We start from the raw sequence: 15,377 nt of genomic DNA on the forward strand, positions 1-15,377 counted from the left end.
AAAAAATGTCATGTTAATACTAACGTCATCACTTTTAATGATAAAATTAGATATTGTTAGGATGATGGACTAAATTAGAGCAATTTTCAAAATTAAGAGACTAAATTACTTCGATTTTAAGTATATAGATTAAATTGTATTAATTTTGAGTACATGGATTAAATTGAATAAAATACATGAGTACAAGGACTTGATAGGTATTTTGACCTTTTAGGTCAAACTCAGTTCAACTAAAAAGTATTATTTTTTATCAAAAATATTATTTTATTAATAAATAATTTTTATTTTTAAATATTAATATATCATATTTATAATAGGTATAATGTTCAAATAAATCTCTAAACTATTAAGAAAAATTCAAATAAGTCTTTATTCTTTTATTGCGTTTAATCAAGCTTCTATACTTTTATTTTGGATCAAATAAATCTTTATAACTAATACTTGACTAATTACCATAAATTACAATACCATTTGTTATTTTATATTCACATAACATATAGAGAGTAAAAAATGTCACATGGTAATATTATCATACCAAATTAATATGTTACATCATCATTAATTATAATATGTCAACATAACACACTATCATAAATTATGATATGTCAGCATACCATATCAACGTAACTTGATATAAAATGATAAATGACATTTTAACTAAATTAGTCATTAGTCATAAGAGTTTGTTTGATTCAAAATAAAAATATAAAAATTTATTTAACTTAAAATAAAAATATAAGAGTATGATTGAATTCAATAAAAATATAAAAATTTATTTAAAATTTTTAATAATTTAAAAATGTTTAAATATTATGCTGTTATAATATTTTAATAATAAATTATATGACTTAACTGATCAGGAAAGCACAAGTTTGAATTTTGAAAATATGGCCCGATCAACCCAAGTAGAAAGCAATTTGGGCTCTGGCAGACCCAACTCGCCGGATTAATCTCAAAACTCCCAAGAGGTCCCCTTGCTTCCTAAACCAATAAATAATAGCCACGTAATATACAATCAAGGGCATAACAGTAAATATAACCTTTTCCAATGGCAATGAGTCAAGCGTCACCGACTCAGTGGAAAGCGTTCGTTGGCAGCGAAAAAGTAGTGTGGTCTTTTAAATAAGAGGAAAAAGGTAAGAGGCAAAGTTTTAAAATCCGAAAAAAAAATAAATCATACCCCATAATTTCTCTCTCTTTCTCTTCTCCATTTCTACCATTATCAGACATAAATCTCTTCGATTAAGGTAAGGGTTTCCTTTTTTTCTTTGTTGCCCTTTTTGTCTCTTTTGATGATAAAATTTTGCTATTTTTTTTTTTAGTTTGGTTGATATAGAACTGAGGAGAGGGATTAGGTTTTATTAATTTTATGTTAAAATTGAGTTTTGTGGGTGTATTTAATTTGCAGGAGACAGGAACCGCCTGGTTCGATTTTGTCAGACAAGATCGGCCAAATTAGAATTTCAGGTAAGAGGCTTTCTTGATTAAGGTTTCTTTGTTTTTTTTTTTTTTGAAGTTGAATTCTTCGATTAGTTTTTTTTAGTGATAATTTAGGGTTTTTTGGTCTGATTGTAATTGATTTTTGCTGGGAAAGTTTTGGGGTCAATTGGGTGTTTAGGGTTTTTGGTGAATATTTTGAGCCCTTTTTTTTTTCTTTTTTAATTTTTAAAGGAAAACGGGAAAATTGTACGCTGTGCGTCTTGGCATGTTAAGAATTTTAAGTGTCAATTAAGATCATTTCATATCTTTTACTTATGAGCTTTATGCTGCCATAAATTATATGCTTAATTGTGAGACAAACGTTAAGCGTTTAAATGATGAGTCTTGTGATAATTTTTTATATGGAAGATAAAGAGGGAGAGCCCCTAGCTTAATTCTGCATGAAACGAACTAATTTTCTCTTTTGTGATTTGGCAAATTATTGCCTTTTTTACCGTGGAAAATATGTTTCTGATTCTGTGATTGGGTGGGACTGAGAGCCAATCCGCACCCAATACACTGGTTGTTCAGCATAATATAGATATAATGGATATGGTTGTGAGGTTGTGGGTTATTTATTTTGGAACTTGTGGTCAATAGGAAGCCTGTGTTCCCTGAAGCAGCAGCATGCTATCCTGATATAACTGTTATAAGAATGCTGCATATTAGACATATGTATGTGTTATTGGTATTGGCAGCTTCATGATGTGCTCTGTTCCTCCCACTCCCTTAGCTTTTTGCAATATTAATGTTCAGACATCTTTATTTGCTGCTCATACCTGTTCATTTCATCACTCTTGCCCTTGATTGGTAGTAGTGTCAGCTGACTCTTATATTGGAATTGTTGTCAGCTGATTCAGTATTGTCTCTTTAAGGGCTCCATTGTAAATAAATTGGTCATCTGCACCACCAAAGGTCCCCACAATTAGCAATGATATTAATGTCATGGTGCGTGATATAATGTTGATTCATGAATGGTGATGGTGATAATTGGTCTTAGGTGCTAGTTCTTATTGAGCAATATGATAATTTACATGCTTAGTGAGTGCACATGTCCTCTAGGTGCATAAATTGGCATGCTTGTTTCCATCTCACATTTATTGATATCCATCTTATAAGTTGAATCACTTGTGGTCCTTCTGCACTGTTATCTTTTTCCTCCTTTATATTTGGGTTATTGATAGGAAGGTGGTTTCCCATGCAGGAGATTAGAGAAGATGGAGTCTCATGACGAGACAGGGTGCCAAGCTCCAGAAGGCCCCATCTTGTGTGTCAACAACTGTGGCTTTTTTGGAAGTGCAGCGACTATGAATATGTGCTCCAAGTGTCATAAGGCAATGATCCTGAAGCAGGAACAGGTGCAACTTGCAGCATCATCCATTGGAAGCATTGTGAATGGCAGCTCTAGTGGGAATGGGAAGGAACCAACTCTAGCTGCTGCTTTGGATGTACAATCTGGAATTTTTGAGTCGAAGAATGTCTCAGCAGAACCATCTATTGATCCATCCAGAATGACTTTTGGAGGGATGAAGATTAAAGAGGGTCCCAATAGGTGTACCACATGCCGTAAGCGTGTTGGTTTGACAGGATTCAATTGCAGGTGTGGAAACCTCTTCTGTGCAGCCCATCGTTACTCCGATAAACATGACTGTCCTTTTGATTACCGGACTGCTGCTCGTGATGCTATTGCTAAAGCCAACCCTGTAGTCAGGGCTGAGAAGCTTGATAAAATCTGAGAGTCCAGGATGAAAGTGAAGATTGTGTAATGAAATATGGTGCTTCTCCCTCTACCCCTGTCCTCAGGTCATCATAGTGAAGGTGTATGTAAGTTGGCTCTGCTCGTCTGCTTAGGGTGTCCCCTTGATTGATCTAATGGTCAAGTCCATGATAGGGAGGACATCATTGCAGTGTAAGGAACTCTATATTCCTTGTCGATTGGTTGGCATTACGTTCGCCCCTGTTTGTAAGTCTTTATTTGTGCTGGTTTGATGGACATCAATATGATCACCTTGTAATGCTTCTTTGTGCTTGGTATGCATGTCTTGCTAGTAGCACGGATAAATGGAGTATTTGTGCTACTTAAGATGCCTATAATTTTTTCTCCTTTTTTAATTTCAATAACAAAAAGTTTTTCCGCTTTGCTGAAAGTGCTAGTTCTAGTTTTTGATTGATTTTAAAAGACTTTTGTTTTTTTTTTTCAAGTTAAAACTGTTAAAAGTATACTTTTAGATAAAAATTTGAATATCAGAAAAATTTAAAAATTACCAAATAAATTGCAGTCAGTCCAGGTATGCTTGTTGTAACTTTTTAATTTTTCTTCAATTCATTTTTTCTATCTATTTGCCATTTTTGGGATATTTCAAAATTGTGCCATCTTCTCTATCTTTGAATGTGTAAAATAGTCTTATTTCTCTTCTTTATTCTAAATTGATTTTCCATGCTTTTAAGTTCTTATGTATATAAAAAAGCACAGTTAACACCAATAATTATAAAATGATTTTTTTAACTAAGACTTACTGTTTTAAGTTTAAAAAAGACTTTAAAACTTTATAAATAAAATATCTGAAATCTAATTTTGGTCTTAATTTATGTGAAAATAATATTGAGGTAGGAGGGGAATGAACATCCAGGAACGTGTCAAACTCATACGACTCAAGTTTGGGGCCAAATCAAATTAGTTTCAATCTCTTAAGAGTGAAAGAGTGGGTGGATGGATGAAAAACTTGAACAGAAAATGATTTCCTCTATTGTCTGGTATGAGGGAAAATTGGGTGGATGAAAGAATGAGAAGAAATTGATTTTCACTATTGTTTTGTAGGAGAGAAAAGTAAGGAAAGAAAATAGGAGAAACTATCATTTTTCATACTTATTCACAAAATAAACTGTGACAAATTGAAAATATTAGGGGAGAGAAAGTAGGAGTGGTATTAATTAAGTGTTACGCATAGATTTTATCTTTTTATTTGAACTTACAAAAGATATAATAGTGTAACAATATAATTATTTTTTTCTTTCATTTTTCAACTCTACCAAAGATTAAAAGAAAAATTATTTTTTGCAATCTTTAATAAAAAGTTGACTATAATGTATTTTTACTTTTCTCCTCTCCTAATTTTTCATGTTTTCATATTTTTTTTAACCTTACCAAATAAAGCCTAAAATCTATCGCACTGGATGTTACTCACGTGATCCTTCTTAGATTCAGGATTTTTCCTTTTGAGGGAAAGGAGAAGAGAGTGTTTTTTTTACTCCCTTCATCTCATATAATTTTTCTCCTTCGTTGATTTGCTTGTTCTAAGGAATTTATTTTTGACAAAATAAAAAATATTTATAAATTTTAAAAATAATATTTATAAATTTTGAATTTTAAACTTTTTAAAAATATTGTTTGAAATTTTATATAATATTTAAAAAATAAAAAAGAAAGAAATAAAATAAGATGGATGAAATATAAAATTACATTTGTAAATAAAGAGATAAACTCTACTTATATATTTTGTGGTTTTAATTTTTCTCACATAACATCTTGTGATTTTTTTTTTCAATTAGCACTTTGTAGATAACTTTTGCTCCCACAAAGGGTTGGAATGTTAATTTTTTTGTTATATAAGTTGCATGCATGTCATGTTCTAAAAGTCTAATTTGAATTTTTAAAAAAAAATTAAAAAAAAAAGAAAAAAGCAAGCCATTTTAATTTCTCGCTGTTAATTATCACTTGGGATGCTTATAATTTCATGCAGTTTAGATCCAGATTCAATAAACAAATGGATATATATTAGGCCCTATATATTTAGGTATCTCATTGGATGCTCTTCCTACAATACTATCAGTCAGCACTATGGTTGATTTTTCTTTTTGCTCGTGAGTGCACCCCAAGAAAGAAAAAAGTAACAAGTTTTAAGCTGCCTGACACTGTGCGGCAAATCATTTTGTTTGGGGGCAAATATTTTGTGTAATGAGTAGCTATCATGCTTTGAGGTTCAAAATGCTTGCTCAATGTTTGTTGAAGATTATGCTTTCAGCCCTCATTTGGTATAAACCAAACTTTGGCTGTCCACTTTTATTTTTGACTTTTGGGTCATGAAGTTAGTAACTTGATGGGGTAATTTGAAAAACAGTCCCCCCTGGCCCTGGTGGAGATTGTGGAAGAAAGCAGGAAAAATGAAATGAAGCAATGCCTTCAAGTGGACATCGACCTGCTGCTCTGGATATATCCTGGATGTAGTAGGTCTCTTTCAGGGGAATGGGTGGTCGTTTACCCCCTCAATTATCAAACTCTATTGTTTTTTTCGTTTTGTACTACAATTATTCAACAATAATGAACACAATTGTGTATGTATAATGATTTTTGACTTACCACAATCATGTTCTCTCACATTTGAGAACCAAAATTCCTTTCTATTAAAATGGAAGTCCCTGGACACTTGTATACTTAAATATCATTATTTCTGTCATATGAGCATTTAGATCAATTATAAATTCATCTATTGTCTTCTCAAATAGTTAGGTTTTAATTCTTTAATAGTTGTGTTCTTGGTGTTTGTTTGCAGCTTGTTGTTTTCTTAGGATATGAAAGAATAATATAGTTTGACTAATTAACTATGAGGGAAGAAAGCCAAAAACAAAAAACAAAAGGAAAACCCTGTATGTAAAGAGCAAAAAGTTGAACATGGCATGATGGAAGGCAATTTAAATCAACAAAGAAATGACCCACCGTCTGCTGAAAGCAATGTTGGTATTGAATGTCTACACATTATTGTTCTCATAGCTTTCTTCACTGCAATAAGTAAAAATTGATAATAGCAACTTTCACTCACCACCATCCACCACATAATGGCTTTGGTTTGTTTCATCAAAGACAAAAAGGGCTCCCTTAAAATCTTTTGTTGGGACTTGGAGGACTCCTTATCTAGGGAATATTGCAACCAACCAAAGCACAAACAACCATAACTCTCCCTGTGTGTTTTTTCTTCCACAAAATACAAAGATTTTTTGCCCTTGGATGCTTCTGTCTCTTTCTTACCCTTGGTACTTTAAAAAAAAAGTCGACTCTTGAGGTACGAGATCATGCCTATAACTTTTCCTTTATTAATATCTATACATATGCTTCATAAATAATTAAATTAGGTATTGATTTATGGAATATTTAAGGTTGAACACATCTTTCAATTGTTTGACATTCTTAATCGAGAGCCTCAATCAAGCAGAGGAAACAGTTTGGAAATATTTGATTAAATTATGTGGTAAAACAAGTGCTTATTTTCTCAACCAAACGTCATGATTCGCAGGCATGTATGGTTAATTTGATGAGTTGACGAGTCAGTACCAAAAGAGCAGGTAGCAAGTATACAAATTTTCTTCTCCTTCTTTATCACTCTTGATTACATACTATTTACTTTATATTGAGGAATGATTATGAGTAAGGAATTTAGCATTGCAATTGATTGTGATTTATACAGATCTTCTTTTTCAATAATGGCATGGTAACCATGAAATTATGATATAACATGGCTTTTCATATGAGGGTAAAAAAACAAAAAAAATCAATGTGTGTTGTTATTCCCTACTAATACATAGTATTCCCTTCATCCTTGACAACTAATTCACCCTTTTTCCCCCTTTGTTTGGCTAACCCTTTTTCTTTTCCATCCAACCCATACAAACATGATAGAAATTGTTGCATATTGGCACTATAACATCAGCAAATACACAAGGTTAACAATCCCAAATCCTTTTTTTTTTTTCTGAATTTAAAAGGGGATCTTAGAATCTTTTAAGTTTGAAGTTAAAATTTCAAATCTAATACCAAGAACCATATTAAAACCAACATATTTGTGAAATTTGGTTGTACTTTGTATCTAAATATTTAATTTTTTAAATAAAAAACAATACTAATAGTAATATTCGTTGAAAATGTTGAATGTGAGGTTTGACTGCACGCCATCCCTGGCCTGCTGGCAGGGCCAGGCGACTAGATTTCCTGTGTTTTGAGGTTAGCTGGTAAGGAAGTTTCTTGGGATGCTTTTAGGGCTGACCTCAGAGAGCAGAAGGGCCAAAATGATGACTGTGCACTTTTGCTTTCAAAGAGTCAAAACTTTTTATCGAAAGTCAACTTGCAACGAAAAAGAGAAAATTGAAACCCATTTCTATTGACATTTTCACCGTTTTGGTACCAAGTCGATTGGTGGCAAATGGACTACAACCACAGCCCATCGGTTTACGCCTTTTTTGGTGTCCAACACCCACTTGATGTTTCAAAATCTTGAGAGTTTGAGCATGATTATGCCAAAGGGGGGAATAAAAGTGTACAAGTAAAAACATCTGACGTTGAGAAATCAAATCATTACCCATGTGTTGAAGTAATTAACCACCTCTAAATTCATTGCCTTTTACTTTTAAGTCAAATATATATAAAAAGATTCGAACTTGTTTATATATTAATTATTAAGTTTAATGTTCCAATGTAGTTAAAAAATATTTTAGTCTTAATTGAAATGATAAAAGTTTAAGTACATAGGAATTCTATGTTTGAGTAAATGTACCCTTTCTATGCAAAAAAAAAAAAAAAGAAAAAAAGAAAAGAAGAGGAGATTATTTGTTTAAGCACTTATAAATACACATTATTAACATGTTCATTGCCTTTCATGGGAGTCATGGAATCTATCAATCGTTTTGGAAAGGCACGAAATCTGTCAATTGATAGATAAGGCGATGATTATGTGATATTTACATAGATAACAGTACCCTGCCCCTTTTATTTACTTATTATTTATTCAGTAAAATGACCCAAACAATAAATGAAGCGAATTCCACGTCAAATTGGGATTTAAACAAGACAATATTTGTGTTGATATTCACCTAAATTTCATGATTAATTGAATTTACATCAAGAGTGAGCCAGAAAACGGATGAGGAATCATTTCAAAGATATGATATCCATGGTTAGAACTTAGAATGATAAAACTCTCATCGTATATTCCCTGAATTCTGATGAATTTGCCAACCCCACTTATTAGGAATATTTTCAGCGGCAAAACCGGGTGTCGCTTTCCTCAAGAATTATCCTAATATCACAACCTCATATTTTTTATTTGATTCTTCCCCTTCAAGAGCTTTAACTCCCTTAGCATGCAAAGTTGTCCATAGACGGCGACAACACAACAATATATTTCTTACGTTTTTTTCCCTCTTTTCAATGATTTTTATTAAGAACAAAAGAAAAAGTAATTGTAGGCATTCCAAGTGCTTACTTTATCCTTTGTATTTGTAGGGACTTTTGTCTGGTCGTCTCAGTCTTGGGTTGTCGTGACTCTATTCTAATGCTTACTCACGAGAACAACTATTCTACCATGAATTATATTTTCGTTTTTCGTTTCCAGGTTTGACATTGACTCCTTGTCGACTTTCCTGTTTTCAGCTCTGATTTTTTTGTTCTCTTTTTGACTTGCCCCGACTAAATTCTCATGAACGGGAAAAATTTTCCATGTCACTTGTACATGCATGAATGCAGGACAGGAGTTTAGTAATTGAATATTTTAACAATCACAAACTCACAATGCAGACGTTCACATACAAGTTACTTGTATCAGATAGAGCTTACATGGATAAGGAATCTGTGTACTGTTACAGTAATGGGAGCTGCAATCTTGTGATTCAATTCCCTCTAGTTATGGACTCTGATTGGTCAATCTTCTTCTCTTTTGCTCTCATATTTTTACTGCCATAGTATCTATATGCAAGCGTTTCATTTGGCTGTGTCTCTACTTACATGATAAAAACATTGACTCCGCCTATGCGTGGTCTAAAGTGCATGTATTGGGTTTATGTTCTCATTCAAAATTTTTTTTTATTTGATTAATTTCTTTGTTTCTTCTTTGGTTAATTACTTTTCAATTTTATCATATGTTTATGTTTGATTCAGTTCTATAATGTTTTTACTTTTCCATTTTTTACTGTTGTTATTTCATCTTGACGACACGTTCATATGTAGACAACGTATATTCTCTGCTTGCTCACATTTAGGCATGTATGAAACTGATATGTCAGTCTTCCATTTTTACTTGTCTGTTTAACCGTCAGACATTTACAGCGTTGGCCGTCGTTTGGCCATTGTCGCATCTTCCTTTGCAAATTGGTACGTAACTAGCATAACATCCTTTTCGAACTATATAAACCATAAACTACGAACTATACCTGGCTATCAAACTATAAATATATGCTAACTACAATTGGTTTGATAATTTTTTTAAAAAATATATTTTGAAACTGGTATTAACAAAAATGTTCCTGCTTTTCAAGATTTTTCTCTATTAAGTCAAGTTATATATAGATTACAAGCGAATAGATTTGGAAACAACATCATCTCCAAAAAAAATATTATATCAACTATGTCAAATTTTCAGTTGAAGAAATGCAAAAATGCATGAAACCTAACCTCAAAACCCACTGAAAATTAAGTGCAATCATCTTCCAGATGAAGACCCAAAAAGAGCATGAGACCCAATGTAAAAAGGATGATAGTTGAAAAAAAAATTGAGATCATGATATGTACTTGATTTTATAAATTAATAAATAAGATAAAGTTACATATGCATTAATATTTCATTAATACATTAATACATTAATACATTAATAAAGACCAGGGTGTTAATTCACGAAGTAGTTGACTAGGCTTATTATTTATGGGGAAATATTTTCAAGGCGTTAAAATGAGAATATAGGGTAGATGAGGGAGCAGATAAAGAGCGGGTGCATTTACTGTGGGTTTCCATTAGGGGTTCAGTGTGGTTGGTGAAGGGTCAAATCCTATTAGCTGTGGATTTCACTGGGAAAAGCAATCAACCCTGTCTGTCTTAGGGGGCCATTCATAAAGAAAGTAAGCCATGCAGTAAAGTAAAAAGGTTGTTTCCTTTTTGTTTGTAGTCAGATAAAGCGTCTCAACTTTTCTTTAGCTTCTTCGATCTAATTAATTTGCTTTGCCTTGGTAATTTTTCCAATATTGTTAGTTGACTTGTGATATTACTGCAGTAATTCGTGCTTTTCTTGTTTCACTTTCCTTAAGTTGTGAGTCTGTAAAGTAAACATCCTAGATGAATCAGCCAGTTTGCTCTTTGGATGGATTAATTAATTATGCTTGTCCATACATCGGAGCAGGGGCGGAGCCTCGTACACTTTTGGGGGCATCTTTTATAATATATAAACTTTTTAAAATTTTTGCTATACTCTCTTAATGACTTTTTTTTTTTTGAAAGGTAGGAGAATAAATTCATTAAGAAACTGGGAATTTGGCTTTTCCCTTTACAGTATCCATGGCCGGTAACCAGGCCGTAAGAATATTATTTTTCAGGTTTACCTTCTTTTTCTCTGTCTCTGATAAAACCTGCAAGGCTGTAACAATTTACACAACATCTCTAATCACCTCTCTCTCCTCACCAATGGGTCAACACTTTTGGGCACAATACTCAATGCAATACTTTTATGTTTCCTTAGAAATTCATATATACCTACGTTAAACAGTACTTTCAATTTTGCAGAAACTTTGCAAAAAATTGGAAAAAAGTTTCGTAAGGGAAGTCCATTTTCAGTTTCATCAAAAGAAAAAAAGGAAAAAAGAAAAGAAAAAAGAAAGTAGCCGTGGTATAAGAAAGTGTAACAAAGAATTCCCATGACTTTATGGTGCATTCTTTTCAACTTTGCATACATATCCACGAGCCTATCAACATCTAGCAGTCCATTTCTCTGAGTTATACTCTCTTTCACTTCACAGATTATATAGAAAACATTGAAAACAACCAAAGCTAGCTCTTTCAGTCCCCTCCAATGGCTACAGCCTGCATTTACCCTTTTCTTCTCTCTCTCAGCTTCACGTTCTTCATGTTTTGTTCAGCCTCAACTGAAGCTGATACCCTTCTTAGTTTTAAGGCTTTCATTGATGACCCAAAGAACTCTCTTTCCAGTTGGTCAAACACTTCTGGTGTTCATCACTGTAACTGGACTGGTATTATTTGCATTCCTACTCCTTCACTCTATGTATCTTCCATTAACCTTCAAAGCTTGAATCTTTCTGGTGAAATATCATCTTCCATATGCGACCTACCATATTTGTCTCAGCTCAACCTTGCTGATAACCTTTTTGATCAGCCTATCCCACTACACCTATCTGAGTGTAGTTCCTTGGAGACTTTGAATCTTAGTAACAACCTCATTTGGGGTACTATCCCAGATCAGATTTCTCAGTTTGATGCCTTGAAAGTTCTTGACCTGAGCAAAAATCACGTTGAAGGGAAGATTCCTGAGACTATTGGGTCATTGGTGCATCTTCAAGGGCTCAACTTGGGAAGCAACTTGCTTTCAGGTAGTGTTCCTTTTGTTTTCGGCAATTTTACTGAGCTTGTTGTACTTGATTTGTCTCAAAATGCTTACTTGGTGAGTGAGATTCCTACTGATATTGGGAAGCTCGAGAAGCTTGAGCTGCTCTTTTTGCAAAGGTCGGGTTTTCTTGGTGAAATCCCTGAATCTTTTGTGGGTTTACAAAATTTGACCAATTTGGACCTCTCTCAGAACAATCTGACTGGTAAGCTTCCCCAAACACTAGGCTCTTCTCTAAAGAAATTGGTGTCTTTTGACATCTCAGAGAACAAGCTCTTTGGGTTATTTCCAAGAAGTATTTGTGATGGGAAAGGCCTTAAATTCCTCAGTCTCCACACAAATTTATTCAGTGGTTCAATACCTAACTCCATTTCCGAGTGCTTGAATCTTGAGATCTTTCAAGTTCAAAATAATGGGTTCTCTGGTGGTTTCCCTAGTGGATTGTGGTCTTTACCAAAACTCATGCTCCTCAGAGCTGAAAACAATCGATTCTCTGGGGAATTGCCAGATTCAATATCAAAGGCTGCCCAGTTGGAGCAAGTTCAGATAGATAATAACAGCTTTACTGGTAAAATCCCTCAGGGCCTTGGCTTGGTAAATAGCTTATACAGATTTTCTGCTTCTCTAAATGACTTATCTGGTGAAATTCCTCCGAACTCTTGTGACTCACCTGTTATGAGTATAATAAATCTTTCCCATAATACCCTGTCTGGTCAGATTCCAGAGTTGAAGAAATGTAGGAAACTAGTTTCATTGTCTTTAGCGGATAACAGTCTCACTGGAGAAATCCCACCCTCCCTTGCTGAATTACCAGTGCTAACTTACCTTGATCTATCTGATAACCGTCTCAGTGGTTCTATTCCACAGGGGCTCCAAAACTTGAAGCTAGCTCTCTTCAATGTATCCTTCAACCAACTCTCTGGTAGGGTCCCATTATCTCTAATATCAGGTCTCCCAGCTTCATTTTTGGAAGGAAATCCTGGACTCTGCGGCCCTGGATTGCCAAATTCTTGCTCTGATGAACAGCCAAAACATCACACTTCTGGTCTGACAACCTTGACATGTGCTCTGATATCTATAGCATTTGCTATTGGAACTGTGATTGTTGCTGCTGGTGTTTTTGTGTTTCATCGATATTCCAAGAGAAAGTCTCAAATCGGTGTTTGGAGGTCGGTATTCTTCTACCCTCTTAGACTCACTGAGCATGATTTGATAATAGGAATGGACGAGAAAAGTGCTCTAGGAAGTGGTGGCCCTTTTGGCAGGGCATATAGCATAAGTCTACCGAGTGGTGAACTGGTTGCTGTAAAGAAACTGGTTAATTTTGGGAGCCAATCGTCCAAAGCTTTGAAGGCTGAAGTCAAGACATTGGCCAAGATCAGACATAAGAACATTGTGAAAGTTTTGGGGTTTTGCCATTCAGATGAATCCATCTTTCTTATTTATGAATTCTTAAAGAAGGGAAGTTTAGGGGATTTGATTTGCAGACCAGATTTTCAGTTGCAATGGATTCTTCGATTGAGGATTGCCATTGGGGTTGCACAAGGATTGGCATACCTTCATAAGGATTATGTTCCACATTTGCTTCACAGAAATCTGAAGTCAAAAAACATCCTTCTGGATACGGATTATGAACCAAAGCTTACAGATTTCTCTCTTGATAGGCTAGTTGGTGAAGTTCCATTTCAGTCAACTATGGCTTCAGAATTTATACATTCCTGCTATAATGCACCAGGTAACGGATCCCATAGAAACTCTATATTAGAGTAATGCAATGTTCCTTGATGCATTGTTACATAAATTTATTATCTGTTGAAATTTAGTCCAAAATCAATGCTTTCATGTATCTAGATGGAATATGATGGATGAATATTATCACATCATATTGCTAAACGGAATTTGATTCAAACTCTGTTTTGCCTCCGTCTTAACAAATAATCCCTTTTGCTGCATTTCTAGGATTGTAACTTTGCAAGTTCATTCTTGGGATAGAAAACATCTTTCAAAGTTGATTCTAATAAAATTCAAAATTTCATATAAACAAAGATATCTCTTTTGTTGTTCTCGGAGACTTCTGAACCCTGAAGTGCAGTCAAGGTCTTTATTTAAACACCATTTTTGCCAATTGGTGGTATTTCTTTCCTAGGCATTAATTCAACAGAGTAGGCTTCTATTAATATTTTTACATCATATGGTATATTTAATTAATCACTTCTCAGGCATCTCTAAACAACGGCCTTCTCTACATGATGTATTATTAATCAGACTACTTTGTTTTGGTTAATTGAGGCATATGAGAAACAATTATGTGGACCAAACAATATTTTTAATCAGTTACTTGTGATTACACTTTTTATGTTAGATAAATATAAACCTGATCTTCTAAAATTTTGAGCTAAAACTCTAACTGAGTCAGTTGTTTGATTGCAGAACATGGATACAGTAAGAAAGCAACTGAACAAATGGATGTTTATAGCTTTGGTGTTGTGCTGTTAGAGCTCATAACTGGCCGACAAGCTGAGGACATTGAATCCTTGGACTCCCTTGATATTGTGAAGTGGGTTCGTAGAAAAGTTAATATTACCAATGGGGCATTGCAAGTTCTTGACCCTAAGATATCAAATTCTTCCCAAAAAGAGATGCTAGGAGCTCTTGAAATCGCCATGCGTTGCACTGCTGTTATGCCTGAAAAAAGGCCATCAATGTTTGAAGTGGTGAGAACACTTCAGTCCCTTAACACAAGGAATTGCCTTCCAAATCTGGAGCTCTCCACTTCTGAGGATCAATCACTTCCCGTTTGAATGAATATCAAAGTAAAGATCAACTCGGTTTTGTTCATGTCTTGTATGTATTCATCTCTTTTTGACTTATTATGGGGAAAAATGTTTGAGCCTGGTGTTCTCAATTCTGGTTCTCTACCAGAATTTGTTTGGGAATTTTATTAATAGTAATACGAGGTTTTTACAAGGTATTACTAATCACAAGCGCACACAGCATTGCAAGTATTACAGTCTCATATACTTTTAAGTCGCTTCAAGATTTTGCCTCTAATCAGATAATACTGTTGTTCTTTAAGTTTGAAAATTCCTGTAAAATGTTTGTTAATAGGTATTAGACCACATGGCTGGAAAAAAATTTTAGCTGAGATTTGATTGCTATTAGAGAGGATGACAGGCTTGAGGGTTTGATGAACTTTCAAAAATAAAGTGAAGGAAAATGAAGGGAAAGTAAAGAGAATGTTTAAGGGCAGCAATGTGAAGAAAAAACAGAACTACTTCTTCTTTCATATCAGTTTGTTACTTAAAGCTTAAGTACAGGAAAAAAAAAAAAACCATAAAACATGAAATTAGAAACTGACAACTACCCACTAAGTAAATTCAATAGATAATTGATCTATAATTCTAAGTGGTAGACTAACATGTGCCAAGTAGGATAACCAACAATAACTGATTGCAACATAAAAGTAAGACTAAACTTAAACGAGTCTTATGCACCAGCATGTAGTATCTGCTGGTTGCTCAGATAAACAC

At 33.9% G+C, this 15,377-nt stretch overlaps 2 protein-coding genes across 2 annotated transcripts; both read left to right on the forward strand.

The window, feature by feature from the left end:
• Window positions 1,085–3,573, forward strand: LOC18599036 (zinc finger A20 and AN1 domain-containing stress-associated protein 8). Its single transcript, XM_007028827.2, has 3 exons — window positions 1,085–1,247; window positions 1,409–1,467; window positions 2,684–3,573. Exon 3 carries the CDS (start codon window positions 2,697–2,699, stop codon window positions 3,213–3,215), a length of 519 nt encoding a protein of 172 aa, XP_007028889.2. The 5' UTR covers window positions 1,085–1,247; window positions 1,409–1,467; window positions 2,684–2,696; the 3' UTR covers window positions 3,216–3,573.
• On the forward strand, window positions 11,076–14,849 carry LOC18599037 (probably inactive leucine-rich repeat receptor-like protein kinase At5g06940). The gene is made up of 2 exons (XM_018121107.1): window positions 11,076–13,582; window positions 14,278–14,849. The coding sequence occupies exons 1-2, from the start codon at window positions 11,299–11,301 to the stop codon at window positions 14,646–14,648; spliced, it is 2,655 nt and encodes an 884-aa protein (XP_017976596.1). The 5' UTR covers window positions 11,076–11,298; the 3' UTR covers window positions 14,649–14,849.

The sequence above is a fragment of the Theobroma cacao genome, chromosome 5 (genome assembly GCF_000208745.1).
Source record: "Theobroma cacao cultivar B97-61/B2 chromosome 5, Criollo_cocoa_genome_V2, whole genome shotgun sequence".
Taxonomy (NCBI): Eukaryota; Viridiplantae; Streptophyta; class Magnoliopsida; order Malvales; family Malvaceae; genus Theobroma; species Theobroma cacao.

What these genes read in the sequence shown, in the direction of transcription:
- LOC18599037 (XM_018121107.1), top strand. Translation starts at nt 11,299, where the DNA reads ATGGCTACAGCCTGCATTTACCCTTTTCTTCTCTCTCTCAGCTTCACG. An exon ending in TTCCTGCTATAATGCACCAG is followed by an intron (nt 13,583 to 14,277) that starts GTAACGGATCCC and finishes GTTTGATTGCAG; the next exon opens with AACATGGATACAGTAAGAAA.
- LOC18599036 (XM_007028827.2), top strand. Translation starts at nt 2,697, where the DNA reads ATGGAGTCTCATGACGAGACAGGGTGCCAAGCTCCAGAAGGCCCCATC.